Below are 15,553 nucleotides of genomic sequence, written 5' to 3'. Positions count from 1 at the left end.
TGCTAAATGGTGAGCTAGAAGCATAGTTAAATGTCATCGGGCCAATATTTCGTATTCGAGACGGAGTGTACATCCGATACACTGCTCTGCGTTGGTTTTCAGCAGACATACGCCATGGAAACAAAAATTTGATCAAAAAATGTCGAGGTAGTTGACTTTAGCTAAATCAGGGCCCTGATATGGATGAAATTCACCCGCCGAGACCTCCACATCAGACGTCTTGGCAGCACATAGCAGTGGCATTCCATCTCGAGTTATGACAGGTTTCAACCCAAGGAGAGCTGGCTAGACTGACAGTAGTGAGGTTTTAGTATGCTGCCAGACCTTCGTAAAATCTATGAATGATATCGTTCTGAGCAATCACCATAGTCTGCTTGGCGTAGATGGAGAGAGCGGTGGAGTTCATTGCGGGCAGAAAAGGGTCCGCGACACAGGTCAAATAAACAGCTCGAGTCAACACTTTCGTTCTCTTGCATTCCAATGGAGGACAACCGGACTTCAGAAGGTACGGACTTTGAGCCCTCCTTTGAGTCCAAACAACCTTTTCCGCCCTTATTGGACGATCTTGTTTCGCCCACGGATACACAAGAAGCCTTTCCTGAGGATGAAAGCATCACCTCCCCCGGCTACGACGAGATCGAGGTAGAGGATGATGCCGATTTCCAGTCTCACTATTCTCTCGATCCCCAATCTTTATCCGATTCAGGATCTGAAGAATCTGAAAACGAGATTGGGCGCGATCATCCGTTCCGGCAATCCTCCAGCTCCCTTCACGGGCCCAATGCCTTTGCACCCCCCTTTTTACAATCGGCCACCCACGCCTCTGCCGCCCTCTCCTTCCCTGACGTCTCTGCTACGGCCACCTTTCTCTACCACAACTTCACGTCCTACAACACCAGACAGCTCTGATGTGGAGACTCCGAACGATACGGAGGCGGCCGTAGCCAAGTCTGCCCGTCGCGCAACTACTGTGCCCCGCGCTAGCCCCAAAGTCCCGACATACGAATACTATGGATTTGTGTTATATTTGGCCTCATCACTTGCCTTCTGTAAGTTTTCTTAAGGTTAAACGGCTTTGGTGGCGCCGTTCCAACGCCCATTAGCTTTTGCCGTGCATTGCTAACATTCGGTGCTCTAAGTATTCTACTTGTTATGGTCATATCTCCCGTCACCTTTCCTTCACCAACTTGGAATCTATTACTACCCTAATCGTTGGTGGGCTCTGGCCATCCCGTCCTGGTTGGTGATATCCATCGTGTATATCTACGTTGCGCTCGCCTCATACAATACCGGATATCTCACATTGCCCATGAACAGTATTGAAAATATTGTCGATGAAGTTGCCAATGTCGCAGTCATTGACGGAAAGGCGCGACGACGACCAGGCGGAGCGACGAAGATGAAGCCGGGTGCCACATCTTTCCAGATAATGGGTCCGCAAAACCGCAAGGTCAATTGGTGGGAGATCTGGAGTGAAGGTACAGATGCAGTCATGGACATTCCGGTTGGTGGCGTATGTGAGGTGTTATATGGACAGGATCGCGACGAGGATGGTTTCGACTCGTAGCGATCGATCGATCAATGCATTAACCAATGACGTGTGACCCACTTTACGCGCGATCACGTGTAGACGTGTCTTGCCGCCTGGGAGTCGTATCAAGGTTCTAATTTCGCGGATCCCCTCACTGTGTCCCTGTATCTCACGTTAGTCTGTGGCGACCTGATTTTGGACAAGATGTCGGCTGAACGACCTTCAACACCACCGCGGCAAAACGCTGCTGGGCCCGGGCAACTCCCTCGCGGCCCCATCACTCCCGAGCAGCAGCGGAAGATTGTAGGTGCTCCAGTTTGGGAAGCGTCTGGTTTTTGAGGGCCTTTGGAGCTTACGAATTCTATCACTAGGAAGAGAATCGCATGAAAGCCAAAGCTCTGCGAGAGCAGCGAGAAGCCGAGCGCTCCAAAGGCTCGTCCTCCGCCACTACAGGATCTCAAACTTTACAACCCACCCAAGGAGTCAAACGCTCGTTCAACTCGATGATTGCGTCTAACCCTGCATCGATGCGCGATGCGCGCTCAAATGTCCCCTCGGCTAATCGTCCACTCGATACGATAAAACCCGCCCGCAATTTCACTTCCTCATACGTTGACTTTGATTTCAGTAAGATGACGGACACAAAGGGCGGGTTCTTGACCCATGAGGACGATCCTTTCAATAAGGCGCTTCATGTCCCTGACGGAAAGGAACAAAAGCCGGCACATATGACACAGAAAGAATGGGAACGTCACCAACTACTACAGTCGCTAAAGCGAAACCGTGAAGGACCCTTTGAGCCCGGCTTAAGTGTTCTGGATGACAGGAGCAAGCAAAAAGTATGTCGCGAATGTGGTAGTCTGGAAATTGACTGGAAATGGGAAGAAGAGCTCCGGTGTCGTATCTGTCATGCATGCAAAGACAAATACCCAGAGAAGTACAGTCTCCTCACCAAAACCGAGGCGAAAGAAGACTACCTTCTGACTGATCGTGAGTCCTTTCGAATTCATCCAGTCATATGCCCCAGCCTTGCTGAATATTTCCAACAGCCGAATTACGAGACGAAGAGCTCCTTCCCCATCTCGAAAAGCCCAATCCGCACAAATCAACCTGGAATAACATGATGCTTTATCTTCGGTATCAAGTCGAAGAATATGCACTCTCCGATAAGAAATGGGGCTCTGCTGAGGCTCTGGATGCCGAGTTCGAACGGCGCGAAACTGATAAGAAAAAACGACGTGAAGCAAAGTTCAAGACCAAGCTACAAGACCTTAAGAAACGCACCCGTGTTGAAGCTTACCGTCGCAATCGACAAGGGGCTTCTGGCGGAGAGTTTGGAGATGATCTCAGTAGTAACCGCAAACATGTGCATGAATGGGGTCGGCCTGTAGAGAACCCCGAGACGGGCATTCCGGTTAAGACGTGCGTGGATTGTGGCATGGAGGTCGAAGAATTGGAGTTTTGATCTCCTTGGAAAGTTGTACCATTGCATTCATTGCTGCCTCTCGAGGTTAACCTATTAGCATAATTTACGAGATCATGAGTATTGTCGACGAACCTGACGGAAAATACTTTATCCAACCTTAACCTTGAAAGTAGTTGTTTCTATGTCGAGGTGCATGTAGTGTGGGGGGTATCCATATTGATAGGGTGATTTTATATATTTGTAGGTTTCCAAGGTCGGGACCACCTAACGATTTGATGTTTAACAAACCAATAGACCAAGAACTTCGAGTTGACATCCCGGAGTGAATTCGTAGAAATTAATGGGTATTTTGCGCAGGTGGTAAATCATTCGGATACATATCCTTAAGTCAGGTAATCAAATATATCAATGATCAGGACCTCATCCCACCTAGGCACCGGCCCGCGAGAATATGTTTCCATGTTTGGTCCGCTCTCCTCATAGCTATAAGAAGGTTTTCCCGGGGCCATACAACCTTGGAAGGCAACTTCGATGTTCCAAGCTTAGATTAATGTTTCTACGAAGTTTCCATCCAGGGTAGAGTCCCGAAGAGGACGCTCAGGCGGCGCTTGTGGCCTCTAAGCCAACAAAAAAGAAGACTTGAAATCGAAAAGGCCGGGGTATATGAGTGGTGTAATACAATGATTCATTACGGTATTGTCAATAAAGAAGCGCTTCCTAACTTCACTGACTGGAGGCCCAGGCATCTTTGAACAGTGCTCTTAACCGCTTTGCTTCCTGCTCATCCTTCAATCGTTGTTCCAAGTAGCCCTGTAAGTCATTCCAGAAAGCCTCCGTCTGAACCACCTCTTGACCGCTCGGTCCAACTGCTGCCTTGGGCGGAGACACGTCCCGTGCCTCTGTTGCTGGTTGAGCCTCCGATACATCAATAGTCTTGGCACCTCCCATGATCATAACCTTAAATTCGACCTCTTTACCCCCGACTAGCATCCCCGGCTCGTCTGCCAGAACTTCAGCGACAGTCTTTCCGGTTCCGGCGACAGGCTTCTTGTTGCAGAGAATTTTAATCTTGTCAAGCGCTACGGGGTTTCCATTCGCATCGGTAACACGCTGTTGGACAGCATCCCTCAGATCCTGTACCGTGGTGGTGGAGAGAGGAGAGTTGGGCAGGGAGAATTCGAGGACAGGGTTGCGAGCAGACTTGATGTGGATGGTAATTGACTTGGATGAGCCTGGTGCTTGTGTTTGCTTGACCTTCTTGGGCATTTCCGGGTGCGGGGCGCGGAGGCGGGGAAGAGTGTACTATTGGCAATCGAATTAACCCAGCTCCTTATAGCATGCGTGATAGCACGCATGAAGTATAAAAGTATAATGAAAGGTGCTTACTGGTCCTTGCAGCCCAACTTGCTGCGGATCCACGACATGATCAGCACGCAGCTTGATGGGGCGGGAGTCAAGCGTGGAAAGGAAGGCCTTGGCAAAAGTGAGTTCCGACATGATGAAGGCCAAGGAGGAAAACTCTCAAAGTGGCGAGTTAAAGAGAAAGGAACACAAGAAAGTATTGAGTCGAAAGGATGAGCTTGATGTCAAATGTGCTGTTGTTGTCTTGATACTGCGGGACCGACTAGTGGCCTTGGATTTGTGGCAGAAAGAGATGATCAGGCTTCCTGACCGCCTTCCTATCTAAAGTTTCGTAGACGTAGTCCAGATTAACTCACTTGGTTTATAAGTTGAGCGTCTATGTTCTGTGTGCTCTGAAAGCCGTAGCATTTCCTGTAATTTCTTCACAGCTCCTCTTATCACTCACCATTTCCTTTGATTATAAATTCTTCCTATTCTGATCCGTTGTACTACGGCAATTGAGCAGTGCATAAATGAACACCGGTCTGGACTCCGTATCGGATTTCCCGTGACAGAAGGCGGTGAACCTGTGAGGACCCCCCCCGAAAAGCCACTCTCAACCCGTCCATAACAAACGAACCCTCGAACCTTCTGCAGACGATAATTGGGTTACTTCCCTCTCATTCTTGCCTGGTTTTATTGCCTATCTGCTTTCGTCTGACACGGTGTGGAACGCGGCTTTCCTGCCGTCGTCGCCCCCTGGAGGATTGAATTTCGCTTACTGGTGGATACTACGGGGGTCAGGAGAACACCAGAAGCTCCACGTCTGACGCTTTGACGCCCTCGGTCGACCGCCGGCTTCACCCTCCAACAAACCAGCTACTCAGCCCGGCCTTGTCGCGCGCTGATAACATTACATGTACATGGCCTGGCAATCCCAATCGCCCGTGGCTGGTATTGGAATGCCTGCAGTAATGGGCGACGGCCCATCCAATGGCGGTCACCCTCAAGGGACCGAATACACGTTGCAGGGTAAGAATGCCTTGTAATTATTGTTAAGTGGCTATAAGCTAACAATCGTTCATAAGGTGTGATGCGATTCTTGCAGACAGAATGGCACCGACACGAGCGCGACCGAAACGCCTGGGAGATTGAGCGCGCGGAGATGAAGTCTCGTATCGGTCAATTAGAGGGAGAATTGCGAACTAGCAGGCGTCTTCAGGAGTCATTGGGCAAGCACGTTCGGTTGATGGAGACAGCGCTGAAGAAAGAACGAGAGAAGTCGAAGAAACCCTCCAACAACGAGAGCATCGAAGATATGAAAGACCCCAAGGAGATCGCGCGCGAGAACGTGGAATTCTTGAAAGGTATGAGATGATCCAGTATACTACTTGGCCATGTATATTTCTTTTTGCTGATCTTCACTGTCTACAGAGCAACGATCGAAGCCGGACTCCAACGCAAACCCAGAGGACCCCAACTCGAGCGAATTCCGCCAAGAAGACGAACGAGAGAAGTCGCGTGTCTATCTAGCCAAGTGTGCACAAGAAATCGCATATCATGTTATTCCAACATCTCACCCACCTCCGGACCTCAGCGATCCGGATCTCTCAAGCCACCTCTATGCGAACCAACAGCTATCGCAGCAGAACTTGGAGGAGGCATACATTCAACAGCAGCGCCAAAAGGCCAACCATATGATGGGACGGGAGGAGATGCTTACAAACCACCAATCTGCAGGAAATCAGTATGCAGAGAATGCTCCTCAAGGTCGAACGCATAACCAGTACGGTCAGGGTTCGATTCCTCGAGATGCCATTGACCGAAGACCTGTCGATACTCCACAACACCCTATGCCTTCCACTGATAATCGAAAGCCGGTATATGAACATGGTTTGGTTGATGAACGAGCTGTTGATTCTCAGTCGGCATACGAGGCTCAAGGGCCTCAGGTGGCGGTCAAGGAGGAGCTGCCATCGCAAAGGGCGAATGATGAGAGGGCAGAGGATATGGACGGATGGAATTTTGATGAACCTCCAGAGAACGAACAAGTTAGCGAGCCTATGCCCCCCCACCGTCCGGACACCGATGCTTTCCCCAACGCGAACTTTGTCGTTGGCGCCAAATCACCCTCTCGGGGCGGATCGCTCTCACATCGACGAAAGAGCTCTGGCTCTCGGCGTAAGAGTGAGGGTGCATCGGACGCTCGGGATTTTGCCGCTGGATTCGGCCAACAGGATACGAACTTTAAGGTTCGATTTGCTCTTCGCGGACACCTGGACGTGATTCGCTCTGTGATTTTCACCGGCGGCGGCAGTCCATCAGAGCCGGAAATTTGTACATGCAGTGATGATGGAACGATCAAGCGATGGATTATACCGGCAACCTACGGTACATTTGGAGCTCATGGACCTAGCTCAAGCAATGATTTAGACATTACGAGCTACTTTACACACCGCGGCCATGTGGGTGCAGTCACCTCGTTGGCTGCCTGTTCACCCGGCCAAAACATCTCTAATGGGGGCCGTGCTATGGGTGACGGATGGGTCTTCTCAGGTGGACAAGACGCTAGCGTTCGGGTATGGGAGCGAGGTCGGGTTGATCCCAAGGCAACTTTGGATGGTCACACAGACGCCGTATGGGGGCTGTGTGTGCTTCCCGGGACGGCAGGTTCTGTTTTTGGAGACTCGTGCACTCACTATGGCGGGGCAGATCGCATTCTACTGGCATCCGGTGCGGCAGATGGTCGTATTTTGATCTGGGCTGTCAGTGCTCCTCCTATCGCACCCCAGGCAGCATCACGACGCCAAGGTGGAAGTCGACGCGCCAACTCTATCTCATCTGGATCCAATTTCCCATCCTCTCCACAGCCTAGTGTTGCTTCCTCGACGCCATTCTACCACACCCTTGTTCATCACATCGTGCGCACCGATTCTCCATCTCCAACATGCATCAGCCCCCTATCTCTAGCGGGTGTCAATTTCGTGGTTTCTTACACCGATGCCTCAATTCTCGTATATGATACACGAACTGGTGAGGAAATCGTGGGCATGGCCAGTCTCGAAACATACGATGGAACGCCCTCGACTGGTGTAAATTCCGTTGTTGCCACTACTATTGGATTTGATGGGTCTGCAAATCTGGAGCCCAACCGCACCATGGAGGACGAAGAAGTTGTTCACGGAGCCACTGGTTCAAGCAACGTTGAAGGTGTCATTATCAGCGGTTACGAGGATCGATACATTCGCTTCTTTGACGCGAACAGCGGTATGTGACAGTCCCACCTTCTTATTAACTCTGCTCACTTTCTAACAATTTCATCTCTAGGTCAATGCACGTACACCATGCTAGCCCACCCGGCTGCGATCGCTTCTCTTTCCTTGTCTCCTGATGGACGTGAACTAGTTTCAGCTGGGCACGACGCGAGCCTGCGGTTTTGGAATCTCGAGAAACGCAGTTGCACCCAAGAATTGACCAGCCACCGCTTAATGCGTGGTGAAGGTGTCTGCGCTGTTGTCTGGAGCCGTGACGGACGCTGGGTCGTCAGCGGCGGTGGAGATGGCGTGGTTAAAGTCTTCTCAAGATGACCTGGACGACGAGATGACAGCCCTGTATGAACTTCTTTCTTCTGTTTTCTACTGTCGGGTAACTTTCTTCGGTTTTTTCGCCGTGTTATGATCCCATGAACCGGAGGAGCGATTGGCCGGACTAGGTCTTTTTGAGCATTTTCAAAGGTGTCCCGTGCAGCTGCCTGGCATATGGTACTCTTTTATGTGGTTTTCTCTTCTCTTCTACATGTGTACTTTTGATCCCGAAGCTGATAATAAGCCTTGTTCGCGATGATTCCCTGGCGTATATTTTGATCATGTGTTCCCTCCCCATCATCTCTCTTGTTTTTTTCCCCCATTTTAGCTTCCCTTTGCTTCGATGCATATCCTGGTGTCCATGTGAATGGCCCTCTTCAGATTACAATACTTGATCTGGCTTCCCCTGGATATCTCACTCCGGCGTTACGTATCTTCTGGTTTGATATCCTAGGAGCTTTGGGACTGAGCCTGCTTTTTCTGAGCTCTTTGATGGTTTGTTCCATGGACAGCTTCTTGTGTGTATAACATTGAATTCCATATCCATATTCTTGAACGGAGTCCAGACTTCGGGATGGGATTTGTATATTACCCACCCGGAGGTCATATGGCATTAGTATTTGATTTTTTTGGGTAATTAAAGAAGATAGTTTGTTGTAAATGATCGTGAGACGCCCCAAAATGGCCAAGGCCGGCCTTCCAAAGGTGCGCTATCCCGCAGAGCATCGGGAAGCACACAAGGTCGCTCCAATGGCCAAGTCTCTAAAAGCATTGAATTTTGATTTTGACAAATCTTCTCAATTCCATATCAAGCAAATATCTGTATCGCCTTTTATAATGTAACGTTTAGAGAAACCCAGTAATTTCAAGTACAGCTACTGTGGCACATTTAGTATCCGGGAATGTTTGGCATCGAAATAGCCGTCAAGAAAAGTTTTTCTTGAATCCAAGAACAAAACAAAAAAAAGATACGTGAAAACCTTTTCTTTTCAGTTGAGATCCGATAAGCATAATTGCAGATAATCAGCATGAGTAATGTTGTTTTCCACGGTGATTAGATAGCTTCCCAAGTTGTGGTGAGGAATAAGTTATTTTGCGACCGCCTTCTGATTTTTATTTACTGCCATACCTGACCGCTGCCCAGGAAAAAAGCCCGAAAAAAAAAGTTTCAGACGCAAATATCCACTCAATCAAACACATCAATCATCATGGGTGTAGGACGTCGCATGAAGAAGCAGGGGCCTCCGCCCCCGCTCGATGAATCGAGAATCACAATGCTGAAGAAGCGCAAGGCCGCTGCAGCTGAATCGACAGCTAAAACCGCTGATCTTAAGAAGCGCCGGAGAGGTGCCGACGAAGAAGAGGTTGTCGCCAAGAAGGCCGCCCCTAAGAAGGCCAAGGTCAATGGCGCTGCTGCTAAGGGCGCTGCAAAGGCTGAGCCGAAGAAGGAGACTTCCAGCAAGAAGAAGGCTGTCCCTGTCCCTATGTCGGACTCGGAAGATGAAGCTATGGAAGGCATGGAGGACGACGAATTCGACGATCTCGATGGAGTCAGCGACGGATCATTGGATAGCCAAGACGATGTTGTGGGACTTTCCGACCTCGAGAACGATGACGGTGCTGAAGATGACTCTGTTATGGACTCCGACGAAGAGAATTACACCCGTAAAGCCATGTTCTCCGACGACGAGGACATGTCCGACGCCGAGGAGAGGCTGACCGCCGCCAACATCGAAGGCCTTTCTCGGAAACTTGATGCTCAGAAAGAGTTGGAGGATGAGGAGGCCGCGCAGGAGTTGCAGGATGCTGCCATGCAGACCAACATCGCTGGCGATCGCCCCGATGTCTTCAACGACCAGGCTCAGGCCGGACTCGCACCGGATCTGCAGCTCCTCCGCCAGCGTATTACCGATACTATCCGCATTCTGGGTGACCTCAAGACTCTCGGCCAGGCCGACAAGTCCCGCGCCGACTACGTCGACCTCGTGCTCAACGATATCTGCACATACTACGGCTACACCCGTTACCTCGCCGAGAAGCTGTGGAACCTGTTCACCCCCATGGAGGCATTTGCTTTCTTCGAGGCCAACGAGACCCCCCGCCCTGTCGTCATCCGTACTAACACCCTGCGCACCAACCGTCGTTCTCTCGCCCAAGCCCTGATCAACCGTGGTGTTGTTCTTGAGCCCGTTGGCAAGTGGTCCAAGGTTGGCTTGCAGGTCTTCGAGTCTCCCGTTCCCCTTGGTGCCACCCCTGAGTACCTCGCTGGTCACTACATTCTCCAGGCCGCATCTTCTTTCCTTCCCGTCATGGCGCTCGCACCCCAGCCTAACGAGCGTGTTCTCGATATGGCCGCCGCCCCCGGTGGTAAGACTACATACATGTCTGCTTTAATGCGCAACACTGGTTGTGTCATCGCAAACGATGCCAGCAAGCCCCGTGCTAAAGGTTTGATTGGTAACATTCACCGTCTTGGCTGCAAGAACACCATTGTCACCAACCTTGACGGTCGTACCGGCTTCCCCAAAGCCATTGGTGGCTTTGACCGTGTCCTGCTCGATGCCCCTTGCACCGGTACCGGTGTCATCTCTAAGGACGCCGGTGTTAAGACCTCCAAGAACGAGCGCGATTTCCTGGCCATCCCTCACATGCAACGCCAGCTGCTGCTCGCCGCCATCGAGTCTGTTGACCACAACTCCAAGACTGGTGGATACATCGTCTACTCTACTTGCAGTGTCACCGTCGAAGAGAACGAGGCTGTCGTGCAGTACATCCTGCGCAAGTGCCCCAATGTCAAGATTGTCGACACTGGCCTGGGCGGCTTCGGTAGCCCCGGTTTCACCAGCTACATGGGCAAGAAATTCGATGCTAAGATGGCCCTTACCCGCCGTTACTTCCCTCACCGTGAGAACGTCGATGGTTTCTATGTCTGCAAGCTGAAGAAGACTGGTCCCACTCCCGTCACCAAGGCTGATGGCACCACATCCAAGGATCGTCACCAGCACAAGCGTACCAGCTCCCAGGGTGCCTCAACCGATGATGACGATGAGGTCATCGACAAGACACCCATCCGGGATGAGGAGGGCGAATTTGCTGATCTCGAGGGTGGTGCTTTCGGTCCTTTCGAGGCTGATGATGATTCGGAGCGTATTGAGCGCGCCGAGCGTAACCGCCTCCGTCGCAAGGGTCTCAACCCCAAGGGTGTTCTCAACAAGCCCAAACGGGTCAAGGGAGAGTCCAAGCCCAAGGCCGCTGAGTCGACCGAGGAGCCCAAGGAGGAGGAGCAGAAGCCAGAGGCCAAGAAGTCCAAGTCTCCCAAGAAGACTGAGTCCGAGTCCGAGAAGAAGCCTGAGGCCGCTAAGAAGGCTGAATCCAAGAAGACCGAGGCCAAGAAGGCCGAGTCTAAGAAGGCCGAGAAGTCTCCCAAGTCTCCTAAGGGCGAGAATAAGCAATCGGTTGTGCAGGGAAAGCTGAAGGAGAAGAAGCCCAAGAAGGCATTTAAATGATCTGTTTGACACCCGAGCATTTATTGTGTATCTATAGCTCTGGCATTGCCAAGTTTGAAAAGCATCTTCATTTGTGGGTGGACGGCGCACTGGACATATACCTTGTTTTTAATGTTTCAACTCAATGTCAAAAAATGATTCAGCGTTAAATGAAATCCAAATTGTAGTTTCTATCTTCACGAGGTGCGCATGATGCAAAGCTTGAAAAATGTGAAAAAGAGAGAAAGAAAAAAATGTAAATGTCGCAAAGCCGTATGTATAACCTCCTCCATCCAACCCCCGCTAGAAACCAAAGAATGACGATCCCATAAGGGCCCAAAGTACAGTATATAATAGGCATAAATCACAAAGAAAAGGGCCAAGAATGTTCAAAACTCCACCGTGCTGGACAAATCATGTCCTATAAATCTTGATAACGCTCTTAATAGTCTTCCGACAAATCGGGCAAAGGTCAACCTGCTTAGCACATGTCACGCAAGAGCAGACATGGCCACAGTCGATGAAGACAGCATCCTGTTCTTCAGAATAACATATCTGACAAAGATCCGCTTCCTCATCAGCGACTTCCCAGTAGCTGATACCCTTGCCGTACTTCTTGCCATCTTTATAGCCACCAACATACGAGTTGCCGGTCTTCTTCTCAACGTATGTTCCCTGTCCATGGCGAACATCTTCGACCCAGTCGCCGTCGTATGTATCGCCAGTTGGGTACTCCATCTTTCCTTGGCCGTGACGGCGACCGAAGATGAAGTCGCCTTCGTAGACTGTTCCACTGCCGGAAAGGTGTTTGCCGCGTCCGTGGTAGTAGCCCTTTAGGAACTCGCCACTGTAGAAGTCACTTGTGAATGTGGCTTCGATGGTCTTGGTACCGGTGAATCCTTGAACAGGGTGGTTGCGGGATTCGGCCCAGAGGTACTGAACTAGACGATCTGGGCTGGAGAAGAGACCGGATAGCCCGAGTTGGGAACGTTTGTCCTTGGTCAACTTGTCCCCAACAATGATGCAGGATCCGTGGGGGACGACGACGTCCAAAAAGTTCTCGGCTGGGGATACTGTTGTGACAGTTGTCCCATCCACGCGCTTCCACATGAGGAAGTCCTGTCGGATTGTCCGCTTCAGGTGTTTCCGAATGGATGCCTTGACGTTTGCCTCGAGCTTCGAGAAAAACGAGCCAACTGTGCGGAGGACCTGATTGTCCTCATCGAAGACTTGGATGAAGTAATAAGCATGGCCGACGGGGAGGCTGACTTCAGTCTCTATCGGTACAACCACAGAGGACTCCGCAGGAGCAGGAACAGGAGCAGCGGGCTGAGGAGCTGGTGAGTTGACATCGGGAGCTGCCGCAATAGCCAGAATAGCATCGTGTTCAGCTCGCTCGTGAGCCATTGCATCAGTTTCAGGGGACGAGGTTGCCAGGGGTGGTAGGGAGCTCTCAACAGGGCTCGCATCACCTCTGGATGAGCTAGCAATCGCGTCTCCATTGTTGACCAAAGGCAGCGAACTGCTGCTTTCAGAACCTAGTTGCTCAACTATGGACTCTTCTAGCTTGTCCTCGGTAGTGGTAGCCGAAGGAGGATCGGGGATAGCAAATAATTTCGCATCATCTAAATAGTGGCAGTTAGGAAATATATTCTTTGTAATCAACGCGATTGTTCGTTACTTACCCTCTGAGATTGCCTCCATCCAGAATCGCATAGTGCCTGCAGAAGCATCCAATGGAGCGTTCAGATCGGTGATATGTTCAAAAGCTAGAGTAGATCCGCACTGAGCACGAGTGTGGCCAATGTGCCACAAACGAACCCGTTCGGCTCCAATAACCTCCTCACCGGCTGATTTCCAATGAGCAATCTTCTTGCGCAGTTCGGCCAAGCGAGACGAACTAGGCAGAGTCATATACATAACCCCATTGTTGGCCTTAGCACTCGACATGAGATCGTATGTGTCGAAGAGACTATCCAGGTGATCGTATTCGGGCAGAGAATACACCTCAACCTGAACTTCCCCTTTCGATGACTTGTCATTGACATCGGAACTGGGGCTGTACACGCCCGTCTCGTAGTACTCCTTCAAACTGTTCGGCACCTCCCACGGTCCCTGGGGACCAGGCAGAAGCTCTGAGACCATGTCACTACGGACGTACATTGCAACAACCGGGACGTCATGGCCCTTCTTGTGGTCCACGGTCTGGGACGGATCAAGACCAAGGTGAGCGCCCATGGCAGTCTTCTGCGTCAAGCATTCTACGCGGTTGTCACTGCCATCGTCGAATGCCAACCACTTGGTCCCTGGACCAGCAGGGCGAAGGATACTGAAGAACTTGCTGGAAGTGCGACGGCCGCGGTGGACAACGTAACCGTAGAGGACGTACTTGCTGCCCTGGCCATCGACGACCCACGGTGTAAGATCCAACTCCTCATCTAGATCCACCTTGCTGAAGTTCAATTGCCAGCGCATGGTCTTATCAAGGGTCTGGCGGCAAAATTCCACGTGCAGGATCGGAGGAAGTGACCAACGACCAGGCTTGGCATCCAAGTAGCTCTTCATAGCTTCTCTAGTGGATTTGACCTGATCGGACTGCACACAGATGCGAGAATTGAAATCAGTAGGCAAAGTGTTGACAGTGCCTGCAACATCCGTGGCAGACAGAAAATTGGGCAACGGGCTATCAAACAACTTAGCAAATTCCTTGCCAGCATCTGTGCCCGCAAGTTCCAACTCCAAGGTACGACGCAGTCGCTCCCAGAACTCCGACACATCACCTGAGAACTCACGCAGGTTGCGCAAGGTAGAGGTGATGCCGTCGGTATCCACATATTGGAGCGACTTGGTGCGACACCGTAGCTGCCACAACAATTTCTGCATAGCATCGCACAAGGGCTTTGGCTTTGCATCGCAGTTTGTGAGATGTTCCAGGACATCAACACTTTGGATGATCTTGCAGAAGGGTGCAATGTGCAGCCAGGACGCAAGACCCGCGACCTCGGCGCTGTGGTTGATGACCGAGTCTCCGAGTGGCCGGTAGCCAGTCAATGCAAGACTGTCCCAAGTTGGCTCAGAGTCACTGGGATGCCACCACAAGGACTTGGTTGGGTCATCAATCACACGAATATAAGCATCAAATGCCAGTGTATCGTTGTTGAGTAGAGCGCGGTGCTGGCCACGCCGACGGCTGTGAATCTGATCCCATGGTCCATGGAAGTATGTCCAGCCCCAATCCAGATTGTTTGGGTTGAATTGATGGCACGAAGATTGCATCCATCCCGTTCTTGGCTCATCGGGGTTGTAAACGATGACACCAATCTGTGCCGATACCCGCCACGGGTCGGGGGATGGGTCCGTACTTCCCTGGCGCGCAGATGCCGCAGCAGGATACCGCAATTTAAAATCATTTAACCATGCCGCCGAGTCGGTTGTGGCAGGTGTCTGCAAGTATGCATCGGGTGAGGTCTCGTTGAGGTTGGTACCAGGTTCACCTCGACGGATAGTAAATTCAGTTGCAGGAAGCTCTTCATCAGGGCTCGGCATTGTAGGCGAGCACTCGAGGTAAATACTCAGCGAACCCACATTGTTGCCGCGGGGGAAGAACTTGATTCGCCACCAATATCCACCAATGAAAGCCGGCGGAGAGCGCATAACCTTTGCACGATTGGGGGCCTCGGGTGTGCCTCGCACGCCTTTGAACTTCCATGTCAGACGGGCTTTCTCTCTAGGCTTGTATTCCGGATCATCCAAGTCCCGAAAGAAATTGCTTTCCCAGTATGTGTCTACCAACTAGTGTTAGTAAACCTGAACCTTCCTCGGGACTTCTCCTTCTCCCTAGGGTTCGGAATTGACACCTACGGTCACAAGCACTGTAGTCCGCTTCGGCACCGTCGATCTCCTTCAATTCCTCCTCGTCTGGTGTGGATGTATCCTCTTGAAGTTCGGCCCAGTAGGCATGCTCGGTCTCCTCGGTCTCTCTTGTAGACGGCGGCGTCGGAGCCCGGAGACTTGGCTCTGAATCGGGTTGGGGTGGCACAGAGTCGGATGTAGAACTCGGCACAAGATTGGGTTCCGAGACGTTGGCCGGGGATAGAGATCCGACATCGCTGTCAGTCCCTGACTCATTGGGCCGTAAATTGGGGGAGTCCCGAGAGGAATCCATTTCGCGAGACATTATCAATAA

At 51.2% G+C, this 15,553-nt stretch overlaps 5 protein-coding genes across 5 annotated transcripts; 3 read left to right on the top strand and 2 right to left on the bottom strand.

The window, feature by feature from the left end:
• Nucleotides 1-480: 480 nt before the first annotated feature.
• rad14 (DNA repair protein RAD14) lies at nucleotides 481-2,996 on the top strand (the record flags this gene model as incomplete). The annotated part of the gene is made up of 6 exons (XM_057113318.1): nucleotides 481-642; nucleotides 707-1,049; nucleotides 1,140-1,513; nucleotides 1,631-1,834; nucleotides 1,903-2,521; nucleotides 2,581-2,996. 6 exons carry the CDS (start codon nucleotides 481-483, stop codon nucleotides 2,994-2,996), a joined length of 2,118 nt encoding a protein of 705 aa, XP_056973458.1.
• Nucleotides 2,997-3,680: 684 nt separating this feature from the next.
• N7484_002897 (uncharacterized protein) lies at nucleotides 3,681-4,454 on the bottom strand (the record flags this gene model as incomplete). Its single annotated transcript, XM_057113317.1, has 2 exons — nucleotides 3,681-4,259; nucleotides 4,344-4,454. 2 exons carry the CDS (start codon nucleotides 4,452-4,454, stop codon nucleotides 3,681-3,683), a joined length of 690 nt encoding a protein of 229 aa, XP_056973457.1.
• A 761-nt stretch (nucleotides 4,455-5,215) lies between these two features.
• Nucleotides 5,216-7,885, top strand: N7484_002896 (cell differentiation and development protein Fsr1; the record flags this gene model as incomplete). Its single annotated transcript, XM_057113316.1, has 4 exons — nucleotides 5,216-5,330; nucleotides 5,387-5,665; nucleotides 5,733-7,565; nucleotides 7,626-7,885. The coding sequence occupies 4 exons, from the start codon at nucleotides 5,216-5,218 to the stop codon at nucleotides 7,883-7,885; spliced, it is 2,487 nt and encodes an 828-aa protein (XP_056973456.1).
• Nucleotides 7,886-9,090: 1,205 nt separating this feature from the next.
• N7484_002895 (rRNA (cytosine-C5-)-methyltransferase NOP2) lies at nucleotides 9,091-11,388 on the top strand (the record flags this gene model as incomplete). Its single annotated transcript, XM_057113315.1, has 1 exon — nucleotides 9,091-11,388. One exon carries the CDS (start codon nucleotides 9,091-9,093, stop codon nucleotides 11,386-11,388), a length of 2,298 nt encoding a protein of 765 aa, XP_056973455.1.
• Nucleotides 11,389-11,781: 393 nt separating this feature from the next.
• N7484_002894 (putative MATH and UCH domain protein) lies at nucleotides 11,782-15,532 on the bottom strand (the record flags this gene model as incomplete). Its single annotated transcript, XM_057113314.1, has 3 exons — nucleotides 11,782-12,992; nucleotides 13,053-15,152; nucleotides 15,229-15,532. The coding sequence occupies 3 exons, from the start codon at nucleotides 15,530-15,532 to the stop codon at nucleotides 11,782-11,784; spliced, it is 3,615 nt and encodes a 1,204-aa protein (XP_056973454.1).
• Nucleotides 15,533-15,553: the final 21 nt, after the last annotated feature.

This window comes from Penicillium longicatenatum (assembly GCF_028827895.1).
Source record: "Penicillium longicatenatum strain IBT 33135 chromosome Unknown contig_2_segment0_segment0, whole genome shotgun sequence".
NCBI lineage: Eukaryota > Fungi > Ascomycota > Eurotiomycetes > Eurotiales > Aspergillaceae > Penicillium > Penicillium longicatenatum.
Note: the sequence above shows the minus strand (reverse complement) of the source record. Positions and strands in the feature narration are given on the sequence as shown.